This window comes from Hypanus sabinus, chromosome 3, assembly GCF_030144855.1.
Source record: "Hypanus sabinus isolate sHypSab1 chromosome 3, sHypSab1.hap1, whole genome shotgun sequence".
Classification (NCBI taxonomy): Eukaryota; Metazoa; Chordata; class Chondrichthyes; order Myliobatiformes; family Dasyatidae; genus Hypanus; species Hypanus sabinus.
Window position 1 is genome coordinate 7,785,544 of NC_082708.1, and position 17,266 is coordinate 7,802,809.

General features: G+C 41.8%; 1 protein-coding gene across 6 annotated transcripts in view; it reads left to right on the forward strand.

Annotated features, from left to right (window-relative positions):
* The window catches only part of rsf1a (remodeling and spacing factor 1a), a 134,455-nt gene that overhangs the window by 51,314 nt on the left and 65,875 nt on the right, over positions 1-17,266 (forward strand). For 5 of the 6 annotated variants that reach the window (XM_059963660.1, XM_059963659.1, XM_059963658.1 and 2 more), the window contains exons 3-6: positions 229-321; positions 8,616-8,821; positions 11,567-11,721; positions 14,267-15,582. In XM_059963660.1, coding sequence (XP_059819643.1) covers positions 229-321; positions 8,616-8,821; positions 11,567-11,721; positions 14,267-15,582 — 1,770 coding nt within the window. The remainder of the gene's footprint in view (positions 1-228; positions 322-8,615; positions 8,822-11,566; positions 11,722-14,266; positions 15,583-17,266) is intronic. The other variant, XM_059963657.1, reaches the window with a different exon arrangement.

A 17,266-nucleotide genomic window follows, 5' to 3' on the forward strand; every position in this document is an offset into this window, starting at 1 on the left:
CGCTGGTTAGTAATAGTTTGGGACCAGGTGCAAATATCAATTACAGCATAAATTGGAATTTTATCCCGTTACTGCATTTGCATGTATTGAGTACTGAATCTTTATCATAGACTGAAGGTTCTTTAAATTAAATTTTTTTATTAGTGGTCATCGCTGTTTTAACTTTAAAATATTATAACTTATAAAAACTGTATGCAAAACACTTTAAATTAGTTTGCTTTTAAATAGATCTGCCTGGAATACAACAATACTTGGGCTTGGGAGATGGAAAAAATTGGATACACTGAGATGGATGCTGAATGCAAACTTGGCCTCTTGAAGGTAACTTCTCAACAAGCTTGTGTGCATGAACCTCTCCTGATATTACCTTGATGTTCAGTTTGTAAAGCTGTAAAGGATGAAGGTGCTGGAATTAGTTTTCAGCCATTTTAGGCATGTTGCGACTGTGAATGAAGTCACTGGAGATTTACTGAAGCTGTGATGTAGAAGTCTTTATTCATTACAACAAGTAGGCATTCTTCTGGATACACTCTCAATAGGTTATACCTTTTAAGGTCAAAGATAGTAACAGGTGATTCAGTACAATTTCAGTAGTTACAATGACATTGCTCATTTCAATATTTTGAGTTGACAGTACTTCCTTTGAATTAAATATCTACAGTGGGAGACGCCTCTGAATGCTCAAGCGCTTTTGTCGCAAAATAATTCACACAAATAGTCTAAAAGCTTCTGCAGACAGAGAGCCAGACACCAAAAAGATAATGTTGTCAGGACTGTTTTGAGTGCATAAGTATCCTGAGTACACAATAAACTCTCTATACCTGTGACCATGTTTGTTATGCTAAGTGACATCAGTCTTGCCTACTCTTCTAATGGAAACATCTTCTCCATATTCACTCTATCCAGGCTTTACGGATTCTGTGGGATTCAGTGGGATTTCCCTCCTTCATCCTTCTGAAGCCCACCAAGTACAGGCCTAGAGCAATATATTTAGAGCCTTTCATTTCTAGGATTATTTATCTGAATCTTTTCTGGGCCCTCACCAGGCCAGCACGTCTTTACTTGGGTATGCGGTGCAAAATTGCTCAAATGAGCTTTGTCAGGCTTCATGTTTGCCATATGTCTCTTACTCCACCCAGCCTTTCTACTTGTTGACCTCTCTGGCCCTCCTATTCACCCTATGTAACAGAGAATGGTGGGTGTGTGCATTGCCCTGCCAAGAGAGGTGCTTTTTTGGTTGGCGCGACTGTAACGAAACCCAATTTCCCTCAAGATCAATAAAGTATGGCTATCTGTCTGTCTGCTAGAGTCAGATACATCAGAGGCATTCAAGAAGCTCTTACATAAGTACATGGATGAAGGAAAAGCGGAGGGTTATGTGGGACAAGTTTAGATTGATTTTGGAGTAGCTTAAGAGATTGGCACAATATTGTGGGCTGAAGGGCCTTTACTGAACTGTTCTTAGGTACGTAATTTGCTCAGTATTTCTTTTCCAACTAAAAGAACCTCAATTTATATAATCTCTCTTCATAACATTCTGGTAAACTCCCTCTTTAATTACCTGTTCACTCTAACATGACCAGAAAGAAGGCTGTATTGCAGCTCTGGTCAGACTAGTGACTAATGCAATTTAAGATTTAAGATGAGCTTTATTTGTACATCAAAACATACGGTGAAATGTATTGTTAGCGTCAGGGATGTGCTGGGGCAACTCACAAGTGTCACCATGTTTCTAGCGCCATTGTAGCATGCCCACAGCTTACTAACCCTAACCTACATGTCTTTGGAATGTGGGAGGAAACTGGAGCATTCGGAGGAAACCCATGCAGTCACGAAGAGAATTACAAACTTCTTAAATACAGTGGCGGGAGTTGAACCTCAATTGATGATCGTTGGCATTGTAAAGTGATGGCGCTAACTGCTACACTACAGTCGCCCCACTAGGAGCAAAACATTGGAGAGTCACCTTCCTGCTCTTGCACCCTACTCTTCAGCTAATATTGGCAAGAAACTATTTGCCATTTTATAATTAATCCTTAAATTATATTTATAATTATAATTAATATTGTAATTAAGTATCATATTAGTTATATATTAGAATAAATTGTAATAATATTATAATTACAAAGAAAGCATGCTAGTGCTTCTCATCTCTTAGGAGTTTGTGGAGATTCTGCAAGACACCTAAAACTTTGACAAACTTTGATAGATGTCTAGTAGAGAATATACTGCTGGCTGCAACACAGCCTGGTATGGAAATACCAATGCCTTTGAACAGAAGATCTTTGTAAAAAATAGTAGATGTATCCCGGATGAAGCTGTCCCAACTATTGAGCACATGTAAGTGAAACACTGTTGTAGGAAAGCAGGCTCCATCGTCAGGGACCCACACCACCAGGCCATGCTCTCTTCCTGCTGCTGCCATCAGGTAGAAGGTACAAGAACCTCAGGACTCACACTACTGGGTTCAGGAACAGTTATTACCTCTTAACCATCTGGCTCTTGAACCAAAGGGGATAACTATACTCAACTTCATTTGTCCCATTATTGAAATGTCCCTACAACTAATTATCTCACTTTTAAGACTCTTTATTTCAATATCTCATGTTCTCATTTTTCATTGCTATTTATTTATATTTGCATTTGCACAGTTTGTTGTCTTCTGCACTCTGGTTGATCTTTCATTGATACTGTTAAAGTGACTATTCAAATGGTTCCATTTATTAAAAGAGGATGTGTACAGTATACAACCTGAAATAACTAGTCTTTACAGACATCCACGAAAAACAGACCCCCAATAGAATGAACAACAGAAAAACATTAGAACCCCAAAGTCCTTTCTTCCTCCTCCAATGCACAAACAGCAGCAAGCATCAACACATCAACCTCCCCCTTACCTGTTTCAGAAAAAAAGCGTCAGCACTCACCGCCCACCAAGCAATAGCAAAGCACCCAAAGAGAGACTATGATCTACAGTCAACAAGTACTATTGATTACTTTACAGTTTGGCATGCCAGACTCTTACTGTCTCTCCACTAATAAGAGACGGGGAGGTGTCACCCATTTCACAGTGTAAAGGAAGACTAAGTCGCTGTTACGATATTACAGTGTGCTGTATCACACAAAGTAAGCATTCCGGTACAGCAGGCAGTGAAGAAAGCTATTGGCATGCTGGCCTTTATAACAAGAGGAATTGAGTATAGGAGTAAAGAGGTCCTTCTGCAGCTGTACAGGGCCCTGGTGAGACCCCACCTAGACAAGTTTGAGGAAGGACATTCTTGCTATTGAGGGAGTGCAACGTAGGTTCACAAGGTTGATTCCCGGAATGGCGGGACTGTCATATGTTGAAAGATTGGAGCGACTGGGCTTGTATACACTGGAATTCAGAAGGATGAGAGGGGATCTGATTGAAACATATAAGATTATTAAGAGATTGGACACGCTAGAGGCAGGAAACATGTTCGCGATATTGGGGGAGTCCAGAATCAGAGGCCACAGTTTAAGAATAAGGGTAGGCAAGTTAGAACATTTAGAGTTGTGGATCTATGGAATGCTCTGCCTCAGAAGACAGTGGAGGCCAATTCTCTGGATGCTTTCAAGAAAGAGTTAGATAGAGCTCTTAAAGATAGCAGAGTCAAGGGATATGGGAGAAGGCAGGAATGGGGTACTGATTGTGGATGATCAGCCATGTTCATATTGAATGGCGTTGCTGGCACAAAGGGCCAAATGGCCTACTCCTGCACCTATTGTCTATCACTTATTATTCAGAGATTCTCAGACTCAAGAGTTGGCAGTAAACTCTCCCCACTATCCAGAGAAAGAGAGAGAGGGTGCGATTGCTCGACTACAGAGACCTCCATCCGAAAAGCCGCCGTAGTGAAATCCTGATGTTCCTTCTCCCGCGATGTCTCAGTCGGCAGCACCAGCTCGGAATTGGTCCAGGGCTGTGCTGTGCCGTGTTGTGGAAGCACCATCTTCCAAATCACTCCTGGAGAATGTTGGAAAATGGTCGTCTGGTGAGCTCCAGGAGTAGGAACTCATCCACCGTAAAAAAATACAGTTTAAGTGCTAATGCAGATCTGGACCTCAGTAGAATCCCAGCCACCTTGAAAAGGGAAAAAAGAGCCTTCAAAGAGAGGCCTTTAAGCTGTTTTCACAGAATAGCTCAAAGAGGCAGTCACTTGGCGCCATTCTAACTCTGCCCACCTATTCTATGCCTGTTCTATGGACTTGCTCAGTATGCCCACAGAAAAGTGAAACTCAGGGTTATATATGATGATATATATGTACTTTGATAATAAAATTTACTCTGAATTTTGAATTTAAAATTTGCATGCGCCCCAAGTGTCCAATCTTGCTATCCTCTGATTTTTTTTACATAAGTAAACACAACAGATTCTGCAGATGTTGGAAATCCAAAGCACCACACACAAAATGCTGGAGGAACTCAGCAGAATATGCAGCATCTGCAGAAGTGAACAAGCAGCTTTGAGCTGAGACCTTTCATCAGGTTTCAAGCCCAAAACTTTGACTGTTTATTCATTTCAGTGGATGTCTGATCTGATGAGTTCCTCCAGCATTTTGTATGTGCTTATATATGTGTTCCTTCTGTTGCCATATTGTTGTTGACCTCTTTTGTACTAATTCAGTAAGTGCTGTTTGTAAAATGGTGTTAAAATGTCAAAATTAAGAATGCAACTTAATGTGGGGAGAAAAATGCTGTTCTTTTAAGTACTAAGAAAAATAAAAATGGATGATCATTCTGGTTATAATGAATCTGAAATGTCCAAGTAAAAGTAGACTTTTAGTTCTGTTATGAAGAGTGGGGAATATTTTTACCCTTTCATATGGAAAGGACATTGTACCATGGTGATGTACTCTGCTTCCCATTTTTCTAAAATTCAGCTCTGTCCTCCAAAGCTGGTCTCAGCCTGCTGAAAACCTCAGATGACAAGTTTAGTTACCCATTCTTCCCGGGTCAGCAAATTTTTGGGTTTTTTTTAGTGCTGACGGGAGGTATTTTATTTTTATCTATTTGCAGGTACAGCACAGAATTAGCCCTTATGGCCCAACCAGCCGCACTGCCCAGCAGCTCACCTATTTAACCTAATCACTTGTCAATTTATAATGGTCAATTAACTAATCAGTACATCTTTGGACTGTGAGAGAAAACTGGAGCACCCGGAGGATACACATGCAGTCATATAAGAACATAAGAAATAGGAGCAGGAGCAGGCTACCTGGCCCGTTGAGCTGCTCTGCCATTCAATAAGATCGTGGCTGACCTGGCCATTGACTCCTGCCTTTTCCCCATAACCCTTAATTTCCCTACAAAAATCTATCCAACATTGTCTTAAATATATTTACTGAAGTAGCTTCCACTGCTTCATTCGGCAGAGAATTCCACAGATTCACAACTCTCTGGGAAAAGGAGTACCTCCTCATCTCTGTCCTAAACTTACTCCCCTGAATCTTGAGGCTATGTCCAATAGTTATAGTCTCACCTACCAATGGAAACAACTTGCTTGCACAGGGAAAATTTTTTTTTTGTTTAGAGATGCCCATTTCTGGCCCATTGAGCTGCATCACCCAGCAGCCTACCTGTTTATCTCTAGCCTAATCACTGTGCAATTTACAATGACCAATTAACCTACTAACAAGCATGGCCTTGGACAGTGGGAGGAAACTCGAGTACCTGGCAGAAACTCATGTGGTCACAGGGAGAACTTACAAGACAGCGTTGGAAATGATTTTCAATCTCTGATGGCCACAGCTTTAATACTGTTGTGCTAACCACTATGCTTCCAAGATGTCCTGTCAGAGCTTGATCTTTGCTGGTCACATATGTGTTTGGCTAGCCCTCCACTAGGCTCCCCACCCCATAGCACACATTTCATGTCCTTGAGTAATACAGCATAGAAACAGGCCCTTCTGCCCAACTCATCCATGCTGACCAAGATCCCCACCAAAGGTAATCCTATTTGCTTGCATTTGGCCCATATACCTCTAAACTTTTCCTATCTTTCTACGTTCAAATGCCTTTTAAATGTTATTGCTAAAGAGGATTTTTTTGTACTCTTGACAGGGCTCCCCAGTCTTTAGTTCTCTTCTTTCACAAGCTTCATTTTTTCTCTTTACCTAACCCTCGATATCCTTCCAGGGTTTTGTGTACTTGTTCCTATAAGGGTTGGTCATCATATCATTGGGTATATTTAAAGTGGAGGTTGAGAGGTTTTTGATTAGAAGGGGTATCAAAGGTTACAGGTAAAATGGGGTTGAGAGGAAAAACAAATCAGCCATGATTTAATGGTGGATTTCCCCCTTGTACCAGTGTTAATCATTAAGCTGTTTCTGTTTACTGAGGAGCATTAGGATGAAGCATTGCTATTGCTATCCACCATTCACCTGAAGTGGATGTACTTTTCATCTGACCAGAGACCAAAATAATTCTACTTCATTCCCTGCAAACCATATACAGCCTCTACACCATATTCTCCTTTTTCCCAGCATCTATAAAATTGCCAGCTGGGGATTCAAGATCATATTATATTCGGTTTATTATGCCACATTTATGTACTTATTCAGAGGTTCAGCGCAGAACTGACCCTTTCAGCCCAATGATTTGTGCTGACCAGCAACCCACCTATTTAACCCTTGCTTGGTCGCAGGACAATTTACAATGACCATTTAGCCTACTAATCGATATGTCTTTGAACTGTGGGAGGAAACCAGAGCACCTGAGGAAGCCCATGCAGTCACAGGAAAAAACGTACAAACTTTCTTACAGACACACCAGAATTGAACTCTGAACTCCAATGTTCCACCCTGTAATAGTGTTGTGCTAACTGCTACACTACTGTGGAGCCCCATGTACTGAGATACATTGGAAAACTTGGTTTTGCATTCCATCCATACAGATTATTTCATTGCAGTAATGCATTGAGATAGTACAGAATTATGAGGGGTATGAAGGGCATAGATAGAGCAGACCTGATGGGTTAAATGGCCTAATTCTGATCCTATATCCTATGGCCTTATGTCTTATGAGGTAACTACAAGCAGACATTTTCCACTGAGGTTGGCTGAGTCTAGAATTAGAGGTCCTAGGTTTAGAGTGAAAGGTGAAGTATTTAAGGGGAACATGAGGTGGAACCTTCACTCCATGGGTTGCCAGCAGAAGTGGTAGATGTGGGATCAATTTCCAGATTTAAGAGAAATTTGCATAAGTAGATGGATCGGAGAGTTATGGAGGGCTGTGGTGTAAATGTAGGTCGATGGGACTTGGCAGAATAACAGTTTGGCACAGACTAGATGGACCGAGGGGGCTGTGTCTGTGCAGTAGTGCTTTATGCCTCTACGAGGAAAAGCAACAACATAATCTAGAAGGAAGTGTTACAGTTAAGCAGAAAGTGATAATGAAATAAATTGTGGGGTCAAGCATTCATCTTTTCATATTAGGGAACCATCCACAAGTCTTACAGCAGCGATGAGAGAGAAAATGTATGACTTCTCTTGTCTGTTGGGTAATGAGAAATATTGGAACTCTGGTCACAAATCTGCCTGAATCAGCCAATTTGGGGCTGACCAGGTAGGGAAAACTATTGCTTTGTATGGTTCATTGGCATTGGACCAAGCTTTTAGGAGCTCTAGGTAGAAGACAGCTTTGCACACATCCCTGCTTTTAACAAAATTCATTTCTCCTACTGGGTGGAATTTGTGAAATATCTGTGCTTCCCCTTAAGATGAAAGCAGTGAAATTATTTTGCTGCCGGTGGTTCGGAGAGTACAAGTTTAATTTACAGCACAATCGTGGATAATCTAAGATGTTAATTGTGCTAAGAAAACAGTGACCATGAATGTGTGAATTTTTTTAAAGAATAACAAATTAAAGGAGTAAAATTAACTTCCTTTCATTTCTTGGTCAGGCCTCCTATGACCCAAGTCAGTGTGATGGCAACTAGGATTTATTTATTTTGGCATATAGCGCATCAAACTCAACACACACACACTTTGTCGTTAGCCACTAGTGCAGTTCCAGAAGAGCAGGGTGGCTAATGTTTTGTTTCAGTAATCTGCACAGTAATACTTTATGAGTTGAAGTGAGTACTGGCAGCCTACCATTACAGCTTATTCTGATTTAATATTGTCTAATAAGACATTAAGACCATAAGACATAGGAGCAGAATTTGGCCATTCGGCTCCATGAGGCTGCTCTTCCGTTCTATCATGGCTGATTTATTATCCCTCTCCACCCCATTTTCCTGCCTTCTGCCCATAACCTTTGAACCCTGACTAATCTCCACTCAATGACTTTGCTTCCATGGCCTTCTGTGGCAATGGACTTCACAAATTTACTACTGCCTGGCTAAAAAAAAAATTCCTCCTCCTTCTTCCAAGCAGGCGTCCCTCTATTCTGAGGCTGTGCCCTCTGGTCCTAGACTCCTCCACTATAAAAAAACATCCTCTTCACATGCATTTGATCCAAATCTTTCAACATTTAATAGGTTGCAATGAGATTCCCCCTCATTCTTCTAAACTTCCAGTACACAGTTTGGCCAAGAATAAGAACTTGTAATTTGCTGGAGTTGAGTTACTAAGAGGTCCTTTTGTTTCAGTACCTTTGTGAATGTCAGTTTGACGACAACTTAAAGTTCAAGAACGTGCTGAATGAAGAGGAACCTGATGCTATGCGCATTCATCCCATTGGCTGTGATAAAGATGGCCTAATGTACTGGTATCAGCTCGACCAGGAATTAAATGTTCGACTGTACACGGAGGAACAAGATGATCAAGATGGCACTTCTTGGAAGCTCATTGTAAGGTACATTGGGCCTAAAGGATAATGTTGGGTGGAGAGGGGGAGAGTGAATTTTCAAGTTTCTTGTTGTTAATTTTGGCTATTGGAAAACAAAGGGAGAATTATTAAGCAAATTAACACCAGGATTGGCCAAAGGACTTTTAAAGGAAAAGATACAGAGAGATTTAGTGAGTGAAGTTGCTGAGGACCGGACTCTCCTTGGTGGCAATGAAAAGTGGACAGAATTCTCAGTAGGTTTTAATGAACGTGTGGAAGCATTTCTGGATTCAGGTGGGAAAGGAATAGCCATGAGTGGATTCAAAAGTAAGGGTGAGAATTGCTACGTCTGTTCAATTCTGATTTTAATCCAAGATTCTTACAGAAGTCATAAAACTTAGAACTTGTAACTTCGTGATTGTTTTACTGAGTGCTAATAGAATCAGAATTGGCATTACTATCACTGGCATATGTCATAAAATTTGTTATGCGTAACAGTACATTGCAATATATAATAAAAATTGTAAGCTATGTAAGGAGTATGGTGGTAGTTGTCCATTGTGATGGATAATGACTGGAAACCTGTGCAAGGAAGTTTTTAAAAGTACAAATGGTAGAAAAACCTTTGCATTGGGGCAGTTCCACTCTCTTGATCTCAGATCTCAGAGTCCAGTGGTATGAACAAGCGTCACAAGCTGAGGTCTTCCTTGGTTTCAGTGGACGACTGTGATGTCTTCTGTTCCTTGTCATGCCCTTCACTTTCCATGAAACCTTCCATGGAAAGTGCCAGCTTCCTGCCCATTGAATTTCACTGTAGATCTCATCCACCCAGCCCGCCATAGCTGACATAGCTGGGACAGGCATTCCCTCAACTCAGCAGGGTATGTGGCTGCCGGCTTCCCTCACTTGGTTTGGCCTGCCTGTTGAGACGGTGTACTGGGGTGTGGCTGAGTCGCATGCAAACAGCTACTTGGAGCCATAGCTGAGAACTGAATGGTGGGAATCAAAGGTGAGTGAGCTGACTCAGAATAGACACAACAAGTTCCTTCACCAGAGGTGCTACCCTTCCCTGAATATCCCATGCACCTCACAGTAAGAGGTGCATGAGGGCATGCCCTGGGTGATGGGGGTCCTTAATGATGGATGCTGTCTTATAGAGGCATTGCACCTTGAAGGTGTCCTGGGTTTTGGGGAAGTTAGTGCCAGGATGGAGCTCACTGAGTTTACAACTTTCTGCAGCTTATTTCGGTCTTGTGCAGTGGCCCACCTCTCCATACCATATGGTTATACAGCTATTTAGAATCTCTGTGCGGTTTATTGTGGGTGTTTTGGTGACGGTATACCAAGTTTCAAATTCCTAATGAAATGTAGCTGCTGCCGTACCTTCTTTGTAAAAAAAAAGGAGAATTGAAACTGGTTAATATCAGGAGTCTAAGAACAAAAAGGAAGAAAAGGAAAGAATAAAACTAAAGAATAAAGATGGTGAGCTTGTGTGTTCAGTGCTTTCCATACCATAGATAAGAAATATTCCATTCAAATTTGTAGATAAGAGTTAACCAATCAGCTAGCCCCTATTTAAATAACATGATACCAGAGAACTTTTCAGAATACAGATCTAACCACTGGAGGACACTCTGAACAATTGTATATACATACTGTGACCACTGGGGAAACATAATGAACATTTTACATGTATAAATAGTTTTATAAAATACAATCAAGCATAAAAGTGAAGATGCAAAGAAAATAACAATTATGTGGTCTAATCCAACACATCTTTGTTTTTAAATCCCCTCATGGCTTCATGTTAACACAGAATTGTGGCTTAATAATGCTTGGTGTGAAGAAGCACATGGGCAGAGGACTTATGGACGTGCTCCAATTTATGATGATTGGAAGTTAGTAGCAGTGTGAAGGCAGTATGGCACCAGTTGGATCTACACTCACTGGCCATTTCATTAGGTACAGGAGTGTACACGATGTGATCTTCTGCTGCTGTAGCCTATACAATTCAATAACATGTTTTGCATTCAGAGATGCTCTTCTGCACATCATTGTTGTAACACATGGTCATTTGAGTTAGTGTCGCCTTCCTGTCAGCTTGAACCGGTCTGGCCATTCTCCTCTGTCTTGTCTTATTAACAAAGCATTTTCACCCTCAGAACTGCCACTCACTGGATGTTTTTTGTTTTTTGCACCATTCTCTGTAAACTCTATGAAGACTGTTGTGCATGAAACTCCCAAGGGATCAGCAGTTTTTGCAATACTCAAGCCAGCTATCTGGCATCAAAAATCATTGCTTGGTCAAAGTTACTTGGATGATATTTCTCCTCCATTCTGATGTTTGGTATGAACAACAACTAAACTTCTTGATCATGTCTGCAGGCTTTTATGCTTTGAGTTGCTGCCACAGGATTGGCTGATTAGATATTTGCACTTACTGATAAAGTGGTCACTGAATGTAGATCCAGCAATGGCATTGATGACCAACAACTCAAAAGTTAGCCGAGTCTTAATGCATGTGGACAGAAGCTGTTTAATAATCTGAGGAATTGAGTGAGTTGGACATGCAGTTATTTGAGACTAGACCTAGTTTTAACTTTGTGGTGGAATTGGTATGAAAATTGCCCAAATGAGGAAGATCAAGAGCGGGAAAGGTAGCTAATCTTTCCTCTCCACTAACCCCACCCCCTTCTTTATCTGAATGACTATCAGACTGCTGAGTACATGAAAGGTGGTCATGGCGTACACCCACGAACTTCTCTCTCTCAGGGACCGCAATGAATTGGCTGAAACCTTGCAGCTGCTGAAGGCCCAGATAGATCCAGCATTACTGAGTAAATTCATCCAGGAAGGTGGGTCCTCTCGTACTAGTCCTACACCAGAAGATGAAGAGAGCAAGAAGGAACTTGAAGAGCACCTGGAAGGTACCTTTTCTTCTGTAGCTGTTGACCTATAGTGACTTATTTTCAGACTTCCTTCAATATCTAATTGGATAAATTCTTTCCTTCTTAAAACCCATGTGCATAAACCTACAATATAAAACATAGGAACAGAATTAGGCTATTGGCCCATCAAATTTGCTCTGCCATTCCATTGTGTCTGATTTATTATCCCTCTCAACTCCATTCTCCTGCCTTCTCCCCACAACCTTTGACACCTTTACTAATCATGAACCTCTCAACCTCTGCTTTAAACATACCCAAAGACTTGGCCTTCACAGCTGTCTGTGGCAATGAATTCAAAATACACATCACCCTCTGGCTAAGGAAATTCCTTCTCAACTCAGTTCTAAAAGAACATCCCCCTATTCTAAGGCTGTGCACTGTGGTACTAGTGTCACACACTATAAGAAACATCCTCTCCATATATACTCTATACAGACCTTTAAATATTTCATAGATTTCAATGAGATTCCCCCTCATTCTTCTAAACTCCAGTGAATACAGGCCCAGGCCCAGGCCCATCAAACGCTCCTATTTTGTTCCCAGATTCATTCTCATGAGCCTCCTCTGGGCCCTGTCCAATGCCAGCACATCTTAGATAAGGGGCCCAAACCTGTTCACAATACTCCAGATGTGGACTGACCTCTTTGAAGTAGAAGCTTTAGCTTGTAGCATTTCTCTGCATTCCACAGTGGCTGGTTGTAGCTTAACTTCATTGCACTGAGCTGAGGAGCACTTATATTGGAAAGAATGGTTGGAAAATGGGGGTTTGAACTTAGCCTTCTTTCATCTGTTTAGCTCTGCCATGTTCTGCCCAGTGTAAAACAAACCCAGGTACTTATATCTTTTATGTTATTTAGAGATACAATGTGGAACAGGCCCTTTCAGTCCACTGTGACATGCCACCCAGCAACCCACCTATTTAACCCTAGACTAATCACAAGACAATTTACAATGACAAATTAACCTATTAACCAGTATACCAGCTAACAGCTATACTACCACAGCGCTATGCAGTGCTGACTTTGACTTTCTTGATGATAGAAATTATGGGTTCAGGAGCTGTTGTCAGCATAGCCTAGATGGGTGCAGATGCTGGAGACAATAAATGGAGGGGACCAATGCAGCTCTCTCTGGCTGCAGCATTTCAAAAGCAGTGCTGCAGCTGCCTGTCTCACCGCCCCAAATTACACTTTACCTGTGAGTCTGTCGAGGTCATCTACTGTGTCCGCTGCTCCTACATTGCTGAGACCTTACATGGATTGGGAGACCGTTTTGTTGAGCACTATTTGGGATTTCCTGGTGGCCACCCATTTCAGTTTGACTTACCAGTACCATTCTAATATTCAGTATATGGCTTAAGCTGCCATGATGGAGCAGCCATGCTGCCATGCTCAAGTTGGAGCAGCAACCCCTCATATTCTTTCTGGATGGCCTTCAACCTGATGGCATGAACATCGGTTTCTCAAACTTCCAGAAGTTTCTCTCCTTTCTCTGTTTTTCCATTCCACTTTCTTGTTCCCCTGTCACCCCTTCTCACCTGCCTGTCAGCTCCTTCTGCTGCCTCTCCTCCTTCCCTTTCTCCCATGGTCCACTGTCTCTCCTTATCAGATTTCTCCTTCAGCCTTTCACTTCTTCCACCTATCATCTTTAAGCTTTTTATTTCCACCCCCAACCCCTCCCACCCACCACCCACCTACCTTCCCCCTTATCTGGTCTCACCTATGACCTGCCGGCTTGTTCTCCTTTTCTTTCCATAAGAACATAAGACATAGGAGCAGAATTAGGCCATTTGGCTCAGTGAGTTTGCTCAGCCATTCAATCATGGCTGATCCCTCTTGAGGCCAAAACTGTTCACAGTACTCAAGGTGAGGCCTCACCAGTGCTTAAAAAGCTTCAGCATCACACTCCTGCTCTTGTATTCTAGACCTCTTAAAATGAACGCTAACATTTCATTTGCCTTCCTCACCACCGGCTCAACCTGCAAATTCACCTTTATGGTGTTCTGCACAAGGACTCTCAAGTCCCTTTGTATCTCAGATCTTTGGATTTTCTCCCTGTTTAGAAAATATTTATTTCTACTACCAAAGTGCACAACCATGAATTTTCCAACATTGTATTCCATTTACAACCACCTTCTTATTCAGGCTTCTGCACTATTCCTTAACAGTTGTGATGAAGGGTCTTGGCCCAAAATGTCGACTCTTAATTCTCTTCCATAGGTGCTGCCTGACCTGCTGAGTTCCTCCAGCATTTTATTTGTGTTGCTCTGTGATAATTTCTTCCTTCTTCCCCAATCTTACCCTTTTATTCTGCATTCTGTCCTCTTCCTTTCCAATCTAGACAAAGGGTCGTGGACCAAAGCGTCGACTGTTTATTCCCCTCTGTAAATGCTGCCTGACCAACTGAGTTCCTCCAACATTTTGTGTTGATTTATGTATACAACATTAGAGATACTACACAGAGTCTGACAGCTGGAGGTTTTTATTCTCTGTTAACATTGTAAATAATTTTCATTTTTGCACAGAAGAAATGAAACTAAACAAGGTATTGGATGAACAGCAGAAAGAATCAGAATCAATTGGAAAATCATCCCTTGCATCTACTTCCCCAGTAGAAGACAAGAAAGTCCAGCTGGTCAAAAAGCAGGAAGATGACAATGGGGGAAATCTAGAGCAGATGGTTAAGATCGAGGAACCTGGGTCAGAAAATATTGCGAAAGCTGACGGTACTAAACCAACCAAAGAGAACAGTGTTAACAAAATGAGTGCTGATGGGGAAGACAAACCCAGCAAAGCAGAACTGATGAATCTGAAAAGCTCAGGTGAAAGGAAGGTTTACAGTGGTAAGTTGACATCTGTAGAATGTGAAAAGCTAGAAGTCAGCGTTAAGGTCGAGCCAGCTGATGACATCAAAGAGAAATCCTCAGAAGAGCTCGAAAGGGCACTGAGGAATGTCAAGCAGGCAAAACTTCCTGTGAAAAAACGCGAAATCAAACTTGCTGAGGATTATGACAAAGGCCCCATAGGCAAGCCTGTCACCCCTGTCAAAGAACTGTTGAAAGTAGAGGGAGAACCTGTGAAGCAGGCACCCATAGAGGAGGATGGAAAACAACTAGTGAATGGTGAGGTGACCATTGGACCTCAGGTGAACCAGCACAAGAGTGGGGAGGGAATCACAGAGGCTTCTGCTCCAGGGAAGACTGAGGAACCCAAGGGAAAACAGGATACTGAAGCCAAGCACCCAGTGAGGGAAGAGGAAAATGGGATTGATGGGCCAGGCACAAAAAGCTCAGAGCCGCCAATAAGCATTGCCACGGAGAATCATGGCAGTGTAATAAAAGTTGAGGTTAACCAGAACTGCGTGACAAAGAGAAAAGGTGGAGACCCTGGTCTCCTAGAACTCGAGAAGTCTACTGAGGAAGCAAAATCTAAATGTGAGAATGAGGATTCTTCAAAATGCTCCGTGAACACCAATCTCTCCGAAAGGATGCTGCCTGACAAAAAGCAGGCAGATTGTATCAAAGGTGGGCAGGAGGAATGCAAGAAAGTCTCATTGAGAAGAACAAGGTCATCCATGAGACAACAGGCACCAGAGAAAGCAGTGGCAGAAGAAACACCACAGAAAGTAGAACATATAGAGGAGAAAAAGCCAGAGACAGAACAGGGTGAGGCTAGATGCCTGAGGAGGTCACAGCGAATATCTAAACCCACCATAAAAGTGACTGAGAATCAAGAGAAGAAAGCAATCAAGAAAGAAGAAGTGCCTGCACCCCAGAGTCCAAGAAAGGAGGAGAACCAGAGAAAACTGGAGAAAGATTCCTCTCTGTCAAGAGGAACAAAGGTACCATGGTATCTTATCAAAAATTCCAGTTACATTATTTTGTTGTGTTGAGAAATGAACTTAAGTCTTTCTTAATAGATCTAACAGACTAGGAGGTAAAATGTTCAACTGAATGTCTCTACTGGTTGTCAAGTACCTTCTATACAAATCCTATTTAGGGGTGCTAGGTCCATAGCCATCTCCTTTTTGACCATTCAGGTACCTGTATCTTATGAAAATAGGTTGAGCGTGCAAGGGCTTTTCTCTTTGGAGTGATAGAGGATGAGTGTTGTCTTGATAGAGGTGTATAAGATAATCAGAGACATATACAGAATGGATAGCCAAAGTCTTTTTCTTAGGCCAAAATGTCTAATACGAGGGGACAAAATTCTTGGGAGTAAATCAAAAGTAAGATTTTACCCAGGGAGTGGTTGGTGCATGGAACGTGCTGCTGGGGGTGGTGGTAGAGGCAGATACAGTAGGGACTTGTAAGAGACTTTGAAAGACACATGGATGAAACAAAAATAGAGATCTATGTGTGAAGGAAGGGTTAGATTAATCTTAGACTAGATTAAAGGGTCTGCACAACATCGTGGGTTGAAGTACCTGTACTGTGCTGTACTGTTCTATGTTCTACTCTTCTATATCCTTCTTAGGAGCCACGAGAGCACTCCATAAAGCAGCGTGTTCCACATTGTAGCCACTCTCCTGGTTCATGTAAATCTCCTACCTCTTACCTTGTACTTACAGTATGTTATTTAATTTTAGTTATCTTTCCTGTAGGGATGTTTCTTACTATCTGCCCTGTCCACATCCCTCATAATTTTTGTGTACCTCTATCCCGTCCAAACTAAGTCTCTTCTTCTTCAAGGAAAACAAAGCCACCCTATTTGTTCTCTCCTTGTAATTGAACCTACCCACCCCAACCCCAATCCTTGAAATCATTCTATTGTCCCTAGCAGACAGAGAACAGGAGTGAAAGGCTGTTATTTTGGCCTGAGGTCTGTGACTAGTGTTTCTGTAGGGATCAATGCAGAGACCTCTGTGAAATATAAGAATAATTTACATGAACATGTAGTTGGATGGCAAGTTTGCAGAAGACACCAGGATTGTTGGAATTGTGGACACTGTAAAGAACTATTAAAGAATACGAGAGTACTGATGAAGGGTCTTGACCCAAAATGTCGACTTTTTATTCATAGATGCTGTTTGACCTGCTGAGTCCAGCATTTTGTGTGTATTGCAACAAGATATAGTTCGGTTACAGATATGGGCAGAGAAATGTCAGACAGAGTTTAATCCAGGCAAGCGTGAGCTGTTATGAAAAGTGGCCAATTGGAAGGAGAAGGCATACAGTTAATGGTAGGCCCCTAAACAGCATTGAGGTTCAGAGGGACTTTGGGGTCCAGGTCCATAGTTCACTGAAAGTGCTACACAGATAGATAAGGTGGTATGAAATGTTTGCCTTCATTGATAGGGGTAATGAGTATAAAAGTAAGGAAGTCATGCTGCAGCTTGATAAAAATTTAGTCAGGCCGCAATTTATTAATTTTTTTAATTTAGCGATACAGCAGGAAACAGGCCCTCTTAGCTCAATGAACTGCGCCACCCAGCAACCCATCTATTTAACGCTAGCCTAATCACAGGACAGTTTACTTTAACCTAATAACCTGTATGACATTGGACTGTGGGAGAAAACCAGAGC